At 36.8% G+C, this 21,106-nt stretch overlaps 1 protein-coding gene across 1 annotated transcript in view; it reads left to right on the forward strand.

Annotated features, from left to right (window-relative positions):
- The first annotated feature begins 11,243 nt into the window (after positions 1–11,243).
- The window catches only part of LOC131148910 (UDP-galactose/UDP-glucose transporter 5), a 31,977-nt gene continuing 22,114 nt past the window's right edge, over positions 11,244–21,106 (forward strand). Inside the window, exon 1 of the mRNA XM_058098873.1 lies at positions 11,244–11,677. Coding sequence (XP_057954856.1) covers positions 11,579–11,677 — 99 coding nt within the window. The 5' untranslated portion in view covers positions 11,244–11,578. The remainder of the gene's footprint in view (positions 11,678–21,106) is intronic.

Genomic DNA, 21,106 nt, shown 5'->3' on the forward strand with positions numbered 1-21,106 from the left:
AGATTAATTAGTTTTCTTTTAGTTTTAGTATACATCTAGTTTATTGTTATGTTGAGTTGTTGTCTTTTATTTTATTATTACAAAGATTTACTGTGGAAGTAATTTGACCCATAAATTTTGGATTGCAAGCATGTGAGGCTAAGTTTTATAACTTGGGTTGTGGGTTAATGTCAGTTGTTTTCCATGATTTATTAATTTCCCTTTGAGATCTATTGTTAGGTTTACTTTAATTTATTTAGTTGAACTTTATTTATTATCTAGTTTAGTCTATGTTCATTTAGTTGAGTCATTGTTAGGTTCAGTTTATGTCTAGATATCGTAGGATCTATCTATTTTGTCTGAGTCACTATTGTGTAGAGTCAGTTCATTCCTTAAGTCATTGTTGAAGTTTGATTTTAGTTATCTTTGTTTTGTTATTTGAATGTTTAATTGGTGAGTTGTTTGGTTGGTTTTATGTGTATTAGGTTCATAGTTTAAGTTTTGCATCATTTTAATTCCATTACAAATTCTCCAAAAACCCAAAATTTCGATTCTGAACCATGTTTAGTAAAATTTGTTTTCTTATTTTCATCTCCTGTTTCATGCTAGTTTAAAACTAATCTGCATTCCCCGTGGAGACGATCTAGCCTACTTGGGCTAATTATTACACGACGTAACTTTTATACTTGAGATAGTTTTAGTGCTACTCATTTTTAGAAGTGAGTCAACAACAAAAGCATTCGTCAGTCCAAATGGCATAATTAGGAATTCATAACAGTCATACCAAGTTCGGAACACTGTCTTCGGAACATCTTCTGCCTTGACCTTCACTTAATGGTACTCAAATCTAAGATCAATGTAGTGACCTGAAAATTATAATAATAAAAGAAAATGGAAAAATGGATTTTTTGCTAAGGTAGGAGAAAACCAGCGATGGTTTTCTAAGGGAGCTAGAAAAACTGGTGACAATTTTGGGAAGTTACTGCGGCTGGGTAAAGGTAAAACGGTAAATCTTTAAGCTGATTAATAGAAAATCGGCGATGGTTTTCTAGCCAATGCTGAAACGTATAAAGAACCGAGAGCTTTATATTTTTTTTAAAGCAAATCAAACTCTCTCTCTCTCTCTCTCTCTCTCTCTCTCTCTCTCTCTCTCTCTCTCTCTTTTCAAAACCCACAACCCCTCTCCCATCTCTCTACAATTTCTACTCCAATAAGCATCGTTTCAACAATCAAGAGCCACCACGGGGTTCTTGGAAAGATTCTCTACAATGTAGGCAGAGTAGAATTTCAATTTAGGGTTTTGGGGCATCATCCCAAAATTGAGGTAAGGGTGTTATTTGAGTGTTTTAGGTTGATTATTTAATTATTGAAGGTATAGGCCTAGATGTGAATGTATTTATGAGGTTAAATTGAGGAATTGGGATTTTGTATAATTTAGGGTTGGTGTATACACAACAGGCAAGTTAGGTTTTCAGTAGGTATTTTCCTTATGGGACCAAGTAAATAATAAGTAGTTTATAATTTAAGAAATATGAGTATGAAAATTGTTCTGGGAATTCAATTAATTAACAGGAAAATATGTATGTGTATAATTTTCAGGATTATGGAATTGTGAACGTCAAGGGCATAAGTTAGCAAGTTAGCAGACAAGCTTAGTTTACCAGGAAAGGGAAAAATGCTATGCTAGTAAATTTAGAAATTTTATTAGTAAATTATAGTATTTGTTTATTAAGATACATGACATAAATTATACAGTTTTACAGATTTCAAAACATGAGTTTTATTAATTGTGTGGCCTGAGTAGATATTTGTTCAGTACAGAGTTTATACAATTTTTTAGAATACCATGATTTATAGTATTTTTGGCACAGAAATATATTTTACCAAATTTTACAAAATTATAAATTACAGTGTATATACAGACATATATTATATAAACAGATATTTTATAGAAAAATATTTTACAGACAGATATTATACAGACGAATATTTTACAAATAAACATATTACAGACAGATACTATACAGATAGATATTTTACGGACAGATATTTTATAGTATTTACAGGATATCATGATTTTCAGAATTACAAAAACCATAACACTCAGATATTATAGTTTATTTAGTCAAATAATACAAATCAGATATACAGATATTTTAGTTAGATTAATTATTTCAGTCAGATATTATAGTATTTACAGATCAGATTTACAATGTTATGAGTATTTTAGAATCATAATGAAACAGTAAGATAATTATATATATATATATATATATATATTAGTATTATATAGTATCAGACCTTGATGAATTATTTCAGTCAGATTCAGTCAATAGAGCGCGGTACCGTTGCTATTTCAGATCAGAGTGCAACCACATATCTCAGATAGTGTGTGGATTTCCGTCAATCGTGCCTTTGGAAGGATTGTAGGCTCCCCAAAAATCTGGGTTGAGGTGACCGGTTTGACAAGGGAGAGATTAGTTACCATACCTAGAGGGATTGCAGGTTCCCTAGTATTCTGAGTTGAGGAGGTCGACCTGATGATTGATAGGGTATTAGTTGACTTATCTTGGTGAGCCAACCAGATTTAAGTCCTGCGTATGGGCGCACAACCCTGTCATGAGGGGTTAAATCATGACATACAGATTTTCAGGGAAGTTTTCACAATTATTTATATATATATATATATATATATATATATATATATATACAGATATATAGGATCACAACAGATATATTATTATACTAGCAATATAATTAAAAAAAAAACTCGAAAATTACATGTAACGCCCCGGACCCCCCACGTGGGGCTCGGAGTGTTATGAGACCAACATGCGTCTCTGATACCATTCACGCAGCGGAAATAATAAAATAACCTCAACAAAATATACCAAAGTTCTATATTTACACATGCAGATCCATAATAATTACAACCTCATTCTTCATATTACAAAACCTGAATAAAATATATTAAACATAAAAACTAAAAACATAGCCATTCTGGTACCACTCACAAAACTACCCCGCCCTGGAGCCAAAATAACACGCTCATAATCACACCATGGTCAACGTCTCTGTCATCCAATCACATGCCCACATACATAAATATTTTACTGATGATTCCCGAGAATAGGGAAGTCTACCCACTCATATAAGTAGATTTCCTCTACTCTAGTGCTAACACCAAAGGACTCACTTTTCTCAATAAGCCCTTGGGTTATGTATCTAGGTAAAGTCTCCAAGAATAGGGAAGATTACCCGCCCATACAAGTGGCTTCCCTCTACTCTGGTATCCACAAATAATTACCAAAGTACTCACCTTCCTTAGCAAACCCTCGGGGTGGAGTAATCTGCTTTACCCAAAATACTTAATTAGAGTTACTCACAACCATTGCTAAACATTCCTCAAAGTTCCACACAGGAAAATTCACAAAGTCTTCAATCATACCCATACAGAGTCTATAACCACATAAAATGTAATTGTCCACACAGGACTCTAGCCCACACAACATACACGTCCACACAAGACTATTAATTACAACATACATGTCCTCACAGGACTGGTCTACACAGGACTAACCAAACTACACAGGTTACAAAACAAACACCCTGTTCATGGTAAATAGGTAAACAACTCCTCATACCACTACCAATGTTTACACACAAATTACATGGTCCACGCAGGACTAACCAATCACACAGCATATATGTCCACACAGGACTAGTCCACATAGAACTAATCAAACCACACAGGTTACAAGATAAACACCCCGTTCATAGTAAATAGGTAAACAACCTCCTCATACCACTACCAATGTTTACCTTCCAATATAAACGCTCATATAACGACCTCCTCGTACCACTGCCAACATTATATGACGGTTATACCAGGTACGATATAACGACCTCCTCATACCACTGCCAATGCTATATCGCAATTTACATGAACCATAATACAAGTCAATAGCAAACCAATCATTCAACACATCTACAGTTCTACCACAGTATACACAATATCAGTATCCGTAATCAACCAGTATATTCAACCAAACAGATATCATAGCCAAAATAATATTTGTAGTCTCAATGATTCATCATTTCACAATGTTCACAATCATTTAATTAACAAAAAGGGTTTCAAACCACACGATTTTTCCCAATATAATATATATTTTAAAACAGTATTTTCAATGCCAATAAGGTTCAGAAAATTATACCTGCATATGTAGAAATTCTACCCAAAATAGTTAGTTTAAAATTAATAAAAAATACTATTATAAAGTATTTCCCCTTACCTGCTCCTTGGAATTCAGCCTAAAATCAACAAAACGAGACCCTGTATTCCAAAAATTTCAAATTCCTCAAATCTTAGAAAATACCCATATAATACTTTCTACGCTCCAAATACCTCAAAATAATAATAAAATCTTAAATTATCTCACTTACCCTATTTTTGGGATGTTTCCCAAACTTCTCAAATCGAAAATCCGCTCTACCTATATTGCAGAGAATCTTCCCAGAAATCTCGTGGTAGCTTTCGATTGTTGAACCAAACTAAATTTGGCCTGGAATCGAAGAGAGAAAGTAGAGGAGCCGTGGGTAGAGAGAGAAACAAAAGGAAAAATTAAAATCCTCGCTAAAAATCTTATTTCTCCCTATTTATAAGCAACTTGCCACGTGGCCTCGTCAACAAGCCGTGTAGACTCGTCGACGAGCCCGAGAACACCACTCGTGGATGAGATTGGGAGCTCATCGACAAAATTCAGGTATTCAAAACCCTCTCTTGGTAAACCCTCGTCGACAAGACAAGCATACTCGGCGATGAGGCTCAGAAGATTGCTTGTCGATGAGAAAATCCAACCCATCGACAAGCGCCTGCCAATTACCCCTTAATATTTCTTTTCCCCTTTCTTATAGTTTCCCTTTTTCCTTATTATCTTTCTTATTATTTTAAATAATTAAAATTTTCCGGGTCATTACATTACAGATGTATTTTAAGCCACATAGGTGTGAGTTACATAGTATTATATTTTATATGATATCTCAGTTCAGTTATTTATCAGCAAATTATTTATGTAAACTCAGTTGCCACACACTAGTAATAGCATATTTTTTCTTACTGAGAGTTGTCTCATCCTAGTGATTTAACATTTTTCAGGTGATCCAACTAGACGAGCAGATCAGACTCGCAGGTACAGAAGTCGTCTACACTACCCTGTCTGTAGGGTAAGTGTTATCAAGGGATTGTATTTTTGAGTAACATTTAGGAGTTTTTGGGTAGAAAATGCTAGGAAGATGTGTAATTATGTATGTATATTTTAGAAATATACTAAATTCTAGTATTGTGTATATGATTGTACAGTTTTGTGTTTTCCGCTGCATAGGTATTTTCTAGCAGTCATTACAGGGGTATCAGAGTAAGGTAATTTACAGTGTATATATATATATATATATATATATATATATATATATATATATATATATTAAAAATGGTATAAAATTTAAGGTCGTTACAATCAATCTTAAAGAAAACCGGTGTTCCCTGGAGTTGGTCAAACAAATCATCAATACGGGGTAGCGGGTACTTATTCTGAATCGTCACTTTATTTATCTCCCTATAGCCGATACACATCCTAATCGACCCATCTTTCTTTTTCACAAAGAGTACCGGTGTTGTAAAGACCCAGAGAATTATAGCAACTAAAGAATAAGTGTTGACCTTATAAGTCACACCCGATTTTGATAAAGACAAATACTTAGGTATTTGATGGTTTTCAAGTGTATGTGCAGGCTTAGATGAGCATCTCAAGGAATGACACTTGAAGCAAGACATGAACACCCTGAAGATTTTAATTCATATTGTAAATTCAATTAATGTAGTATGGGTTTGTAATAGTAACTAGAGATATGGTCTGTAATAATTACCTGCATATCATGCATCTAGGATATATGATTAGCTTAGTAAGACCCTAGTATGACTCTACGTCCCAACACTCATGCACATATATCATACAAAACTTAGGAGTGTTAAAAATGCACTTAATTGAATATTATTAGGGAATTTAAGAGAGCTCAGGCGACTGAACCCTAGGAGTTCAAAACTCCTTGGGTGCCCGAACTATTGAGAAGTCAACAGTTGACTTAGGCTCTCAGGTGACCGAACCATTTTGTGCATACCTTTCATGGGTGCCCGAACCACCTGAAAAGGACCTCTCACCAACTTGGGCTACCGAGAAAGTTAGTTCAAATTAAATCCCGGGCGACCGAATATCTAAGTTCGGGGTACCAAACCTATGATCGGGTACCCAAAAATCCGAAGAAATATTTCTAACTTTTGTTCGGGCCACCGAACTAGGACTTGGGCTGTCGAACTGATTTAAAGGGCTTTTATAATTGTGTTTGTTCAGGCGACCGAACCACAGTTCAGCCACCTGAATCTCGCTGGGTTAAAAATATTTTATCTGAGGAAAATACAGGTTAATATGGGTTAATGGTGTTTAAACATTTTGAAACTTTTCTAAGAATTCCCAACAAGTCCCAAACGGTTATAATTTTTACCTTGCCTATAAATATAGGCTCATTTGTGAGGATTGGTAATGAATTAGCAAATTCATTAGCCAATGAGCCTCTCTTTTGCAAATACTCCTTGTCCAAATACTCTCAAATTTCCATTCTCTTGATACATTCTGAGATTGTGAGAGCGTATATAGTGTGCTAGTGATTGCTAGATTGTGCTAAACTCTCATTTGCTTGTGTGATTATTGATATTCTTTTTGGGGAGTTTGGCTTAGTTTTATCCCACTGATTTCATATTATAAATAATTGTTGGGATAGACTAGCAAGCTTTGGGGTCTTTACATAGTTGTTGCAAGACTTCCATAACTTTGATTTTTATTGTGCAGAAATATTTTCAACAAACCAAAATATATTTCAAACTAGTTGTATGCTTGTGTCATTGAAGAAAATTTTCTTGAGCTAGTTTGAATATTTGATTGATATCTTTGGAATCTTGATTTGCTATTGAAATTTGCTTTGCTTAAATTTCAAGATATTGCTTGTGTTGAACACTCTTGAGCATTCCATTGATCATATCCTATTGAGTGTTGTTTGCACAACTATTTGCATCACTGAACTTACACTATATCCATATTGTTTGTGTATGTGATTGTGAATATTGGGTACATATCTGCTTTACATGAAAGCATAATTACTGTACCAGTCTTATTGAGAAAAATACTGTAGTATTCCAGGCGTGGCCTGAGGGGGTGGTAATCCAACCCGGTAAGGATTGTGTGTAAATGTTGAGGTCAATCCTGTGCTAATTGACCTGGTTGTTTAGGTTCCGCTCCGCTCGCTTAAGTGAGCATTATAGTGGTAATCCTTGTGCTTGTTAGCCAATACGGGGACGTAGGCAATTTGCCGAACCTTGATAACACTTCTGGGTGTCACTTACTTTTTATTGCTTTCTGGTGCATGCTTAGTTGATTAAATTGTGTTATTTAATTTCTGCTACATATTGCAATTGATTTATTTTACTTGCACTATATTGACTTTAGGGTTGTGAAAATACTATTATTAGGATATTGACATAGGGCTTCAATTTTAAAATACCAATTCACCTTTCCTATTAGGATCACAGTAAAGCTAACAATAAGAGAAAGGAGAGAAAAGGAAATTTCAAAGGGGGACTCAGCAGCGTTCGTTGACGAACATGCTTATTGGGATCGTTGACGTAGACACGTGTCTCATCGACGAGAAATTACCGAGATGGCTGATTTCAGGATTTGAAATTCGTCGATGAGGGGTAAGTTTCTTGGACTCGTTGACGAGGTGACGAGCTCGTCGACGAGGCGACACTTTATAAATAAGCTCAATTCGAGTTTCAGCGAGGAAATTTTCATGCAAGGCTCTCTCTCTCTCTAGATTTCATCCCCCACACCTTTTTTCTTCATTTCCAACTTCGATTCTCGCTGGTTTGACGATTGGAAGTCGCCATGTTACTCCTGGGAAGAGTCTCTTCAAGTATGTTGGAGTAGATTGTTGGTTAGGCCAACTTGGACACCATCCCAAAATCTAGGTAAGTTAATTATTTTAAACTTTATAAGGTATTTGGTGTTTCTGGACTGAGGAAAATGCTTTAGATGGAATAATACTAAAATTTTGTTGGGAAAAATATAATTTCAGGGTGTTGAACTAAGAACACCACAGGAGTAGGTTTGGTTAATTTTGCGGGCTTCTCAGTAAGTCATGTAAGAGGATAAATTAAGTCAGCATTTATTTTCAGAAAAGTATGTATGCTATAGCATAGTGTTGGGAATGCTATTGTTGAACATAAAAGTATATTTAATACATTTTATCATAAAATATGTTTTCATATTAGATTATGTGTTTGGAAGTTACTCACATCTGTGTGGCATGAGTATAATTTTTATGAAAATTATGTTATACTCGAATATTATGATTTCTTAGAATAAGCATGTTACAGTAGTTTTTAGAAAAACCTTAAAAATAATACAAGAACTATGGTTTTGAAAGATTATGTTAAACAGTACAAAAATTTCACGATTCAGTACATTATGATATGGTTGGTGCAGATGCCGTGATTTATATGTTACAATATGCCGGCGGAGATGTCGTGATTTACATGTTATGATATGCCGACGCAAATGCTGTGATTTATGTTGGCATAAATGCTGTAATTATGTATGTTATGTCAGGATTCATGAAAATGTTATCATGTCAAATATTACTATGAAATACATAATAGCTATGTATCAGCATTATGAAATGTATTATATGTTATCAGAACCCAGATGACTTAGTTTAGTCACGCGAAGCACAAAATCGTAGTTTTATGTTCAAGATTATGTTTACATTAGTGCTACCACACATCTCAAATAAAGTGTGAGAGATGACAGTTGATGTGACTTCATGGTAGTTCAGTTGTCCCATTGGCAGTCTGGACCAAGTGGGGTAAGCCCATTGTACTTACAGATTTATGTTGACTTAGCGTGGTCGTTCAGCCATTGCTAGGTCCCGCCTGTGGGCCGCACAACCTAGTCATGTGGAGGTAAAACTTGACATCAGCTAACTATCAATCCTGTGTATTATTTCAAGTATTGTACAATTATATAAGATGATTTACATGTTACAGAGATATAGTATGATATGTTATGTTAAGAAAAATTGCGTTTTATACAGAAATTATACAGACAATTTTACCAGATATGATTTATGTACCGTTTATATTTATCACACAAGAATACTCATGTTGCCACACATTGATATTAGTTTATCTCCCTTACTAAGAGGTGTCTCACCTTTGACGTTGTCAAATTTGATGGAACCAGAAACTTCGGTTTATAGCAGAGGAGAGTGAAAAACATTTTTGTGAAATAAGGAATGACTAAGGCTTTGCTTGATACTCAATCGGAATGAATGAATGAGGCAACATGGCTAGATGTGAAAGCAAAGACAGCGTAGACAATACGATTGTGTTTGGCCGACGAAGTTCTTTATCGGGTGATGGAGGAGGTTTCTCTAGCGGCTATCTGGCGAAAGTTAGAAAGTCGGTACATGTTTAAATCTCTCAATAACAAACTTTTTCTTAAGCAGCGTTTATATTGGCTTAAGATGATAGAAGGATCTAATCTAGATCAACACATCAGTGCGTTTAATCAAATTATAAGTGATCTTATGAGAGTTGATGTGAAATTTGATGAGAATGATAAGACTTTGATGCTGTTAAATTCTTTACTCTCAACTCATACCTACAAAAATCTTGTGACCACTCTTACGTGGGGAAAAGAAACACTTGATTTGGAAGAAGTAATAAGTGCTTTGTTAAATAAGATAAATTATTTTATGATAAAATATCTTTATATTTTTTAAAATAGGTAACTTCAATCAAAATTAGATAAAATTACATTGAATAATTATACCATGTATTTGTCCAAATCCATATAAATCCAAAACCAAGCTTGAAATTTCATCCTCTCAAATGAAGAGTAACAATAATATTTATACTTAAAATTAACAAAAGTACAAATAAGATAAATCTCTTTATAGAAAAATATCATTATATTTAAAAAATAAGACAAAATATTTATAAAAGAAACTAAATTCAATTAAAATTAGATAAAATTACATTCACAAAATCTAATTTGAATAAGTTAAATCTATTGACTAAAAAACAAAATAAGCAAGCACTATATATATAATATAATGATATTATAATACTAAACAAAAGGTACATCCTAAAGTAAAATAGGTAAATATTTATCACCTTCTAAAATTATTGTAAAGTGTCTAACATCAAAATAGATAATTAAACAATTAAATAAATATATAAAAAATTTAAAAATAAAATTATAGACCTAAAAATACCCACAAATGATAAATTTTTAATTTATGACGGTTCAGATCGGATAATCCATGATGGATGGCGGACGACGAATAATCTGTCATTCTCATTTATAATATAATTTTTTTTTTCATCCAATGAACATTTTATTTTGTAACATAATAATTGAAGTTATTTTTAAAATTATAATTTGGTAATGTATTAAACATTTAATAACTAATCACAAAATTATAATTTTTTATTTATTTTTCAAAGCATAAATTTAGAAACTTTTATTTTAATTACAAGAAAAGTGAGTATTTGAATTTGAATGTGGGCATAGTGTAGACTTGGAGACACATCCACTAGTGCAAGAGTTGAGAGTGTGAGACTAGGCATCGACCAATAGAGCTTATGCCAATTGATTTGATGCTTAATAAACATGAACATATGTGATTATCAATAAATTTAAACATTAGTTGTTAGCGGATAAAAGGATATTCATTAGATAAAATCTTAAATTCATCAACCGACTCATTTAAAGGTGGATAAAAAAAGTTCAAAATATATTCAATTCATTTAATGTGCAAATTGGTCATGGATCAATTTAAGCAGGTCAGTTCGATTTGAATTAACAGTTTTTTATTCATTTGTCACATCTATTAACATATGAATGATAAAATATTTTTTTTAAGACATATAATAATGGAAAAAAATAAAAAATAAAAATCATCTCAACTTTTTTAGATTAATAGTTTTGAATAATAGTTGACATATATATATATATATATATGTCCCAACCACAATGAAGAATTTCAAAGCACAGGTTATTACAAAGGGCAACTTTTTAATTGCACCACAGTTTGCAAGCACTCTTCATCAAAACCCTTTGACCAAGATAAGTCAACGGTCTCGATCAATCCGTTATACCTACGCTGCCCACACACGATCTTTCCTCCATCAACCTCAGCGAGGGAAAATCGGCGGCGAGATCGTCGCGGCGGGGACTTCTACCTTTGACTCTCTCTCTCCCTCTCTCTCTCTCTCTCTCTCTCTCTCACACACACACACACACACACATACACACAGACTTCTCTAGTCCACTCCCGACTCGATCACAAGTGGCCCCTCTTTCCATTTTCAAACCCCTTTCGTCTCTCTTCGCTATCAGGCCATTTGTCCTCCTCCTCCTCCTCTCCTCTCTCTCTCTTGACTTTCGATCACCCTTTGAGAATGTTGTGTTGAGGTCGATGGGCTATGGCGGAACCTCCGGGCGCGAATGGGAACAAGCTTCTGAAAGGGGTTTTTGCGACGAGCGGTATCATGGTCACTCTCATCATCTATGGTTTTTACCAGGTACGCCTTCGTCCCATGCTTTTTAATAAGTCAAATCCACGGGTTATGATCCATTTTCGTCGATTATTTTCCTTGTTGACGATTTTTTTTCTCGCTTTTTTATTTAATCCCTGATGTGATTATTATGTTCTGGCATCGATTGATACAGCGACGGGCTTTTGTGAAATGCTCATCTCGACTATCAGTTACGAATTTCAATTGAATGCCCGCTTTCTTGTTGAATTGAATTTGAGGATCATTGTTTGTGGGAACACAATTAATTAATTCATTGTCCCAAACATGTTTCAACATGGTTAGTGAAGACTTTCGAAGTTTCTGTTCCTGTTTGTTTCTTAATTGGAGTACTCGATTCCCAATTTTGTTGTATCTCACTTCTTTATTACCGTGCCTCTTATTAATCAAACCGTAATTGTTCGGCGCTGGTTCTATATGCTGAATCAAATTAAGAAGTTAGGATTTCATTTCATTTTCTGCTTGCACACTTACTGCACTAGTACGTTAAAAGTTTGAGAGGCTGAGCTGAACTTAATGTAGCGGGCATTGACAAATGCATTTTCAAATATGTGCTTGGCATGGGATCAGGAGACTAAAATAATGATGAGAAATGCTTGGAATTTTCACGCTTGCTTGTAGGAGATTAACAACAACGAGTGGACAACTCAAATGCTTTGATTTGGTAGAGCATGAATTCTTTTTTGCTCCTCAGCTCAGTGTAGGGTTTTTTTTCCCCCTTTATTTATTTATTTATTTTTGGGTGAGATAGCAGGGTGGGTTCCGAAATGTGTATTCTATAATGAAAAAAATACGTTTCTTAGGTTGTACCCTATGTACTAACATGGTTAATTTTTTCCTATTGTGAATTGGTGGGCTCTCTATGTCTCTCATTAATGTTAATGGTGCTAGCACAGTAGTATCAAGAATGTTATGCTTTTGTAATGCAAAACATGTAATGGTGAGCTGAAAAAGTTTTTAATGCGACCTTGTTTCATCTAGGCTTGAGACCAGCAGTGTAAGTGATATAATGTTGTGCATACAATGAATGATGTGTGGTGTAGTCTTGTTCTTTTTGGACTTGCATGTTGTTGAGTTATGACGCATATTCAGAAAGGTTTATCCACTTGAAGCTTGTTACAAGTGAGAGTGTTGGCGCGAATTGAGCCCTCCATGTGCGAAACCTCCCCTTCTACTTAATCCAAGCCTTGCGGGGGTGCGTTAGTTCCCCCTCCTTTGCCGTGGTATGCTACAGTATGTTTGAGATAGGGCGTAGTGTAATTATGTTGTCATATGAGGGCTATTGTAGGGTTTTCAAATGGGGTCTATATAATACATATTTGTAGCTAAGGGTTGAAACCCTAAGGCAATTTTTGTGAGATAGTGGAAATTGTAGGGGTTCCGTGGACATAGGCACATTGCTAGATGTCACGGGCCGACTATTTCACACCTTTGTGAAAGGACTGTGCAGCGCTAGCTAAACCCCTCTTGCTTAATTAGTCAGCCTATCGTTTGCCACAGTTTATCGACGAAATACTTTCATTATCATTCAATCAAATATCAGCGGAAGCAGTAAGTAACTATGAAAGCAGTGACAAGTAAACAGTAAACATTGAAGTAACGTAATTCTTTAACAACACCTCCGTTAACATTGTGTGTTTAGCGAGGGAGGCAAGTAGGCTAAACACGTTGACAATAGCTAGTGAGTTTTACAAGATTGATGAACACTCACCCTCCCCTAAAGAGCTTTCTATGCAATTCTCACGTTGGCACTAGGAAACATCAAAGTGACCGAGGAGTCATATTGCCTTATTTGGCATAGGGAGACTAGAAAATAAATCTACACTAGTATTTACATGATGGAAACCCATCCCAAATGCACGAAACAAGCAGGTACAAGCAAGCATAATGCCCTGAACAATTCGTGACGCTCCTCCACTTATGCGATTGACGTCCTTGTAGACTTTGATGCTAGGTACACTTCTACTTTGTCCACGAATAGTTGCATATCTTCCGCAGAAATCCAGTTGATTTCTTCATCACCAAGGCCTTTCCACTTCACTAATAACTTCCACTGCTTCTTCCTTGAGGATATGAACTATCTGTCTACAAGGATATCTTCAACTTCACTTCACATCTATTAGGTTGCACTGTCTTCAATTCTGCTTTGGTTGGTTGATTTCTGCTCGGATCTTTAGTGTCAGGGTTGAATGACTTGAGGCTGCTGATGTGAAATATAGGATGGACTTTCATCCAAGTAGAAGGGTCGATTCTATAAGAGGCCTTCCCGACTTTAGCCAAGATGGGGGTTGGTCCTTCATATTTACGAAGTAGTCTCCTATCTCGTCCTCGTAGTGACTTGATCTGTTTAGGATTGAGCTTAACAAGCACCAAGTCACCTACGTTGAAGTGCTGCGGTCTTCTTCCCTGATTTGCCCACTTCTTCTTCTGCTTAGAAGCTTTCTCTAGGTAGGCTCGGGCAATCTCTGCATTCTGTCTCCATTCTCTGGTGAAGATGTACACCTCGAGACTCTTTCCTCTGTATGGCTCATCCATTGTGTGAGGTAACAGCGACTGCTGGTCTGTAACAAGCTCAAAAGGGCTCTTGTTGGTTGTTGAACTCTTTTGGGTGTTGAAACAGAATTGAGCCACATCAAGTAGTTGCATTCAATTCTTTTGGTTGGCATTGACGAAATGGTGCAAGTACTCTTCTAGTAGCCCATTGAATCTCTCCGTTTGTTTGTCTATATGTGGATGGTAACTCGAAGGGATTTCAAGCTGTGAACCAAAGATTCTGAAAAGTTCTATTCAGAAGTTGTTGTGAATCTTAAGTCTCGATCACTAACAATATCTTGGGAAACACCCCATTATTTCACAATATTCTTGAAGGGCAATTGTGCTGTCTCCTCTGCCCAATAGTATTTTGGTGTGGGTATAAACATACTATATTTCGAAAATCTGTCTATAACCATAAGTATAGACCTTGCATCTCCCACTTTGAGTAGGTTGGTGATGAAATCCAATGAGACACTTTCCCACGGTTTGGGTGGTACTAGTAGAGGCTTCAGAAGCCTTGCGATCTTCCTTTGCTCCACCTTGTCTTGTTAGCAAGTGAGACAAGTTCAGGTATAATCAACCACATCATCATGCATGTGCGACCAATAATACCACTGCTTCAGTAAAGCCAAAGTGCGTTGCCATCTTGGATGTTCAGTCCACATGGTATCATGACACTCTCTTAACATTGTCTTCCTCAAATCACTAGCTTGTGGCACAAAGAGCTGATTACCATGGGTCATCAACAATCTGTCTTCCATCCAGAATTAAGTGCTTTCCCCTCTTCAGTCAACTTCATTAGGTTTTGCGCAACTGTATATTTGGCTAAATTCTATTTGATGCGCTCCCGCATCATCATGGTAACAATACTCACAGTCAAGTGTGCTACCATCTGCAAGGCCACCAGCTTGGCCATCCTACTTAGTGCATCCGTGACTTGGTTTAGGCGCTCCGCCTTGTGCTTAAAGAAGAAATCAAATTCTGCCAAGAATTCCTGCCGTCGGCCCTGCTTGGGTGTCAACTTCGACTATGTGAAGAAATGGCTAACACCCGAGTTATCTGTTTTCACCACAAACCTTGACCCTGGTAATTAATGCCTCCACATGCGAAGACAATGTATCACCGCTAGCATTCTTTCTCTTGAGCTGTGTACTTCCGCTATGCTTCACTAAGCTTACGACTCTTGTATGCAACAAGATGTCCCTCTAGTAACAAGACTCCTCCAAGGGCAAAGTTTGATGCATCTGTTTGCACCTCGAAGGGTTTCATCACATTCGGAAGACCAAGTATTGGATCTCTCATCATAGCATCCTTCAAGTCATCAAAGGCTCCCTGACACTTCTTAGTCCAGTTCCACCATGACCCTTTTTCAGTAGTTCTATCATAGGAGCCATTCTCTGCAAATACCCCACTACGAACTTCCTGTAATAGTTAGCAAGGCCAAGAAAGGAACGCAACTCCTTCGCTGTCGTTGGGATCTTCCATTCTTGAATTGCCCTTACCTTCTCCATATCCATTCGGATATGACCTTGCTTAATCACATGACTAAAGAATTTGATGCTCCGTTGAGTGTACGAGCACTTCTCTTTCTTCACATACAGAGTATTCCCCCTCAGCCTGTCGAACACCTTCCGCAGATGCTCTTTATGTTTTTCCAGAGTGGAACTGTAGACAACAATATCATCCAGGTACACCACGAAAAACTTGTCAAGGTACTCTCGAAATACCTAGTTTATCAAGGTACATAATATTGTAGGCGCATTTGTCAATCCGAATGGCATCGCCAAAAATTCATATGCCCTATACTGCGTCACACAAGTAGTCTTCGGCTCATCCCCATCAACAATCCTTACCTAATAGTAGCCTTACCTCAAGTCAAGTTTAGTGAAGTACTTAACAACACCTGTGCTTCGAACGGTGCTTTGGAAGGGTGAACATATCCCGTTTCCAACAACTTATCAAGTTGTTTCCTCAGCTCTGCTAGCTCTGGGGGCGCCATCCAATATGGCTCCTTAGCAAGCGATTTCACTCCTGGCAACAACTTGATCTTATGCTCAACACCCCGTCATGGAGGCAAGTTATGAGGCAGCTTATCCGACATCACCTCCTTGTACTCATCCGACACAGCTTGGATGGTCGTGGGCACCAGCTCTTGGCTTACTTCTTCATCTACCACCACCGTGACTAGATATGTTTGCTCACCCTTTCTCAACCCCTTCTTGAGTTGCATGGCTGAAAGGAACTTCCCATTAGCTCTCGTCGTCGCAATGACTTGCACCATGCAAAGGTGATCTCCCATCAGACACAAGGAACTAGCTGAAAGCATCAATACTGCCTTCGTCCCCCTTAGGAATTCCATTCCCAAAATGACTTGAAAGTCATTGAATGACACCGCTGTGAAATTCATATGACCTGCCCACTGCCCAAGCTTCACATTTACTTGCTTGGCTACTCCTAGAGTAGGCTGGGCTACATAATTCACCGCTTTCATACGTCCTGTATCATTCTCCAAGGATAAGTTGAGTCTAAATGCTTCTGGGTGAAACAAAATTATGAGTAGCCTTGGTGTCCACCATAGCATGGGTACTCTTTCTATTGATCCTCAAGTCCACAAACATCAGTTCTTTTGCTTGTGTAACTTTCGATGCTTTTTCCTGCTTTTCCAATGCGTTCACCCGCCGCATTGCACCCATCCTCGGGGTATTCTCCTCTTCCCCATCACTCTCCACTACCTGCTCCACAGTGGAAGCCTGTAAGGCATTAAGTGTTGCTTTGTGAGGGCACTTTAAAACTCTGTGAGGGTCTCGACACAAGTGACACGAAATTTTGCTCTTTCCATTGGGTGTGTTGAACCCTCGAGACGATGAAGCTTCTTTTGAAGTTGATGCTTTATAGTCGGCTCTCCCGCTTTTGGGTTTGCCCTTCTTGAAAGACTTTCCGCTATTTCCCCCTACGCCAAACTCTTTGGACGAAGCGGTATTATCACCAGTGTAGTCAGTCAAGCGTTCCGCGACAGCTTCTGCGATAGATAAGTCTTGAACTCTTTGCCTATGAAGTTCAGTTCTTACCTACGGTTTCAACCCCTCAAGAAAATAGAATAGTTTATCCTTTTCCGACATGTCCCTAATATCCAACATCAAAGCAGAAAATTGTTTCATGTATTCCCTGATTGACCCAGTATGCTTGAGGTCTCTCAGCTTTTTCCTAAGATTGTACTCAACATTCTCAGGAAAGAATTAGGTCTTGAGCTCTCTCTTCAAGTCTGCCCAACAATTCACTACACAACGTCCATTTTCAATTTCATTGTACTTAGTACGCCACCACAGTTTGGCGTCACCAACCAAGTACATGGTCGCAGTATCCACTTTCACCTGTTCTGAGTCCGCCCTCATAGCGCAAAAGTATTGCTCTATATTAAGCAAGAAGTTCTCCAACTCCTTGGCATCACGGGAACCCCCATATGTCTTGGGTTCTGGTACATTGATCTTGCTAAACTCCGAAGTGTTAGAGTTTTCCATAGAAAAAACGATCAGATTCATCTTTGCATCCAAATAAGCTATCTGAGATTGCAAAGTTTCCACAGTATGGTGAAAGTCCTCTGACATTTCACCTATCAAACTTGCTTGATGTTTTTGTGATTCCATCACTTCATCAACAAGTCCCCTCAACTGGGCCATCTCTGTGGTCACATTGTTGGCTGTCGTCTCAGCCTGTGCTTCCAGCACACTAATTCTCTCACATTTATTGGTGCCATGGTCATTTACCAAAGCTTGCCCAATCCCACAACGAAGACAATTTAATTCATGAAGCAACTAACCTGGCTCTGATACCTGATGTCACGGGATGATTATTTCTCACCTTTGTGAAAGTACTGTGTGGCGCTAGCTAAACCCCTCTTGTTTAACTAGCCAGCCTATCGTTGACCAAAATTCATGCACAAAAAAATTTCATTATCATTCAGTAAAATATTTATGGAAGCAATAAGCAATAAGCAGTAAACATTGAAGAAACGTAATTCATTAACGACACCTTCGTTAACATTGTGTGTTTAGTGTGGGAGGCAAGTATGCTAAACATGTTGACAATAGCTAGTGAGTTTTACAAGATTGATGAACTCTCACCCTCCCCTAAAGAGCTTTTTGGTGCAATTCTCACTCCAGCACTAGGAAATATCAAGTGACCGAGGAGTCATATTGCCTTATTTGGCATAGGGAGAAACTACTTCTAGAAATAAACCTACGATAGTATTTACATGATGGAAACCCATCCTAAACGCACGAGACAAGCGGTCTCAAGCAAGCATATTGCTGTGAACAAGCTCGGCTCGTGACGCTAGACCATGTAAATTCATTGTGTTCTTTTTCTCTTTTGATTTCTTTTTTCGTTTTGCTCTGTGTATGCAGAATCTTAAGGAGCAATTTCACAACATGTATTTTGAGGTTCACTTTGAGGTGGAAATATTTTATTTTCTTTTCATTCTCATTCAATTCTATAGAGTATAGGCAGGTTTTTGTTTCGGATAAGAAATTAAAAGAGACCTAGCAGAAGTGCAATGTGAGGAGAACAAGATGTCCTCCAAAAAACACAAAGTTAAATTACAATAAAGCTTCCCTCCAATTCTTTTGAAAGTCTGACAGTGTCATACCTTAAGAAAAAAACCATACTAGTGGCCCAAAAAAGGCCAGAAGACTACTTTATGTCAAAACAAAAGAGGAGAGGTTGTACGATCATTGGTGATTCTCATATTCCTCTTAATCCAAAGGATCCACACAATAGAAAAAAACGCACAACTCCATGAAGCTCTTCCATTTTTACTCTTTCTAAAACCTCAATATCTTGTACGCAACTTCCTCCAATTCCTTTGAAAGTCAGATAGTGTCATATCTCAAGAGAAAACCCATACTTGTGGGCCCAAAAAGGCCAAAAGACTACTCTATGTCAAAACAAAAGAGGAGAGGTTGTATGATCCTTGAAGATTCTTATATTCTTCCCAATCAAAGGATCCGAGAAAAACTGCATGACTCCATGAAGCTCTTCCATTTTTACTCTTGCTAAAACCTCAATATCTTATTAGCAAGAAGTTGCTCAAAACCCAAGGCGGCATCCATGCTTCACCAAAACTAGAAAAAAAGGAGTACCCCTTAGATGGTTTGCCACCGAACAATGAAAAAAAAGGTGTACATTATTTTCACTAAACTTATAGTACATCATGTACATCATGAACATATAAGGAGTGAGAGCATTATAAGATCTTTTGACTTCTAGATCATGCGTATTAATCCTATTATGAGTCACAACCTATATGAAAGTCCAAATATTAAAAGAAACCTTTTTCCTTCTAAATGACATATCTCCAAGGAAAATGATTGGGGGAAGGAGTTTCTAAGAGGTGAAGGAAGAAAGATTAACTAGAAAGAGTATATGAAGAATCCCCACCCACAGCTTATAATTGCCCCTATTGAAGGGAGCAAAATGATCTAGAACATTAAGCAAGGGAGTGAGCTTGTCAACCTCTCTTTATTGAGAGTCCAAAAAAAATGAAATAAAAAAACTTAAGAAAAAGAGAACCCTCCAAGAAGAAAGGTGAAGAGAAGAAAGCTTGGAAGACGAAGAGGCACCATTACCCGCTCTGAAATGGTTGAGGGTAAATAACAAACATGCAACCTAGGAAACAAAATCTGAGGGGTTTGCATAAAAAAACAATGCCACTTACTTTAGTATTCCACCCATTTTGATAAACCCCATATGTACTTTTAATTATCTTGTGCTATAGGGAATTAACCCTTAAAAGGAAGCTCCACAACCATTTTCCAATTAGAGAGATGTTTATAGATACCATATTGCCAAGTCCTAGTCCTTGTTTAGGTTTAGGTCTTCTAACTACCTCCTATCTAACTAGATGATCTCTCTTATTCTCCACAAAATGAGACCAAAGAAAATCATACATCAACCTATCTAGAACCCTGGTAACATTCATTAAAACTTTTTATGTTGTGTTATTATTAGCTCTGGCATATGCAAAGGTGGGTTAGGGATAATTGGTGGTATAGTATTTGAACTTTCAATTGTTTGGTCCCTTATTTACAAGTAATTTGTGTTGATAGTTTTATTCGTAATTGTATGGGTTTGGTGGAGAATGTAAAACGCAATTAAATTCCAAAATTTCTTGTGGATTATTTTACTAGTTGATTTAGATTTTTGAGGACTCTACACTATGCTTTTTATTAGGGTGATGGAAATTTTTTAGGGAGCCACAACTGTTAAGTAGAAGATAACATGCATTGAATGCCATTGCTTGGCTACTTAGACCTTATGTTGAATTATACAACTTTGGTTTGATGTGGAAGAAATATTTGAGTGCAACACAAATGTTTGTATGAGTGATCATTTGCTGCTTTACCATCCTTTTAATAGTAGAAATTTCTTACTCGATTTTTTGCTTGGAACCTTATTATGGAGATGGACATTTCTTAGTGTAGTAGTAATTGTGAATAATTGGGTAAAATGACAGACCTAACCTCAACGATAAGTCGCTTTCTCTATTCATAACATATGTCAAATATAATGCCAATTACCACAATACCCTTGCTAACCACTTACTAAAATAACTCTTAATACTTACTAATAATTCTAAATGATTAAATAACCATTAACACTCCCCTCAAGCTAGAGTATATATATCATATGCTCCTAGCTTGTTACCAATGAATTTTACAAGCACCTCTCAAGGCTTCAGTGAACAGATCAGCAAGCTGAAATTCAAACTTCACATGAGTGGTTGTAATGAGCTTCTATTCAAGTTTCTCCCAAACAAAGTGGCAATCAACTTCAATGTGCTTTGTCCGTTTATGGAAGACTGGGTTGGACGCAATATGAATAGTA

This window comes from Malania oleifera, chromosome 2 (assembly GCF_029873635.1).
Source record: "Malania oleifera isolate guangnan ecotype guangnan chromosome 2, ASM2987363v1, whole genome shotgun sequence".
NCBI lineage: Eukaryota > Viridiplantae > Streptophyta > Magnoliopsida > Santalales > Ximeniaceae > Malania > Malania oleifera.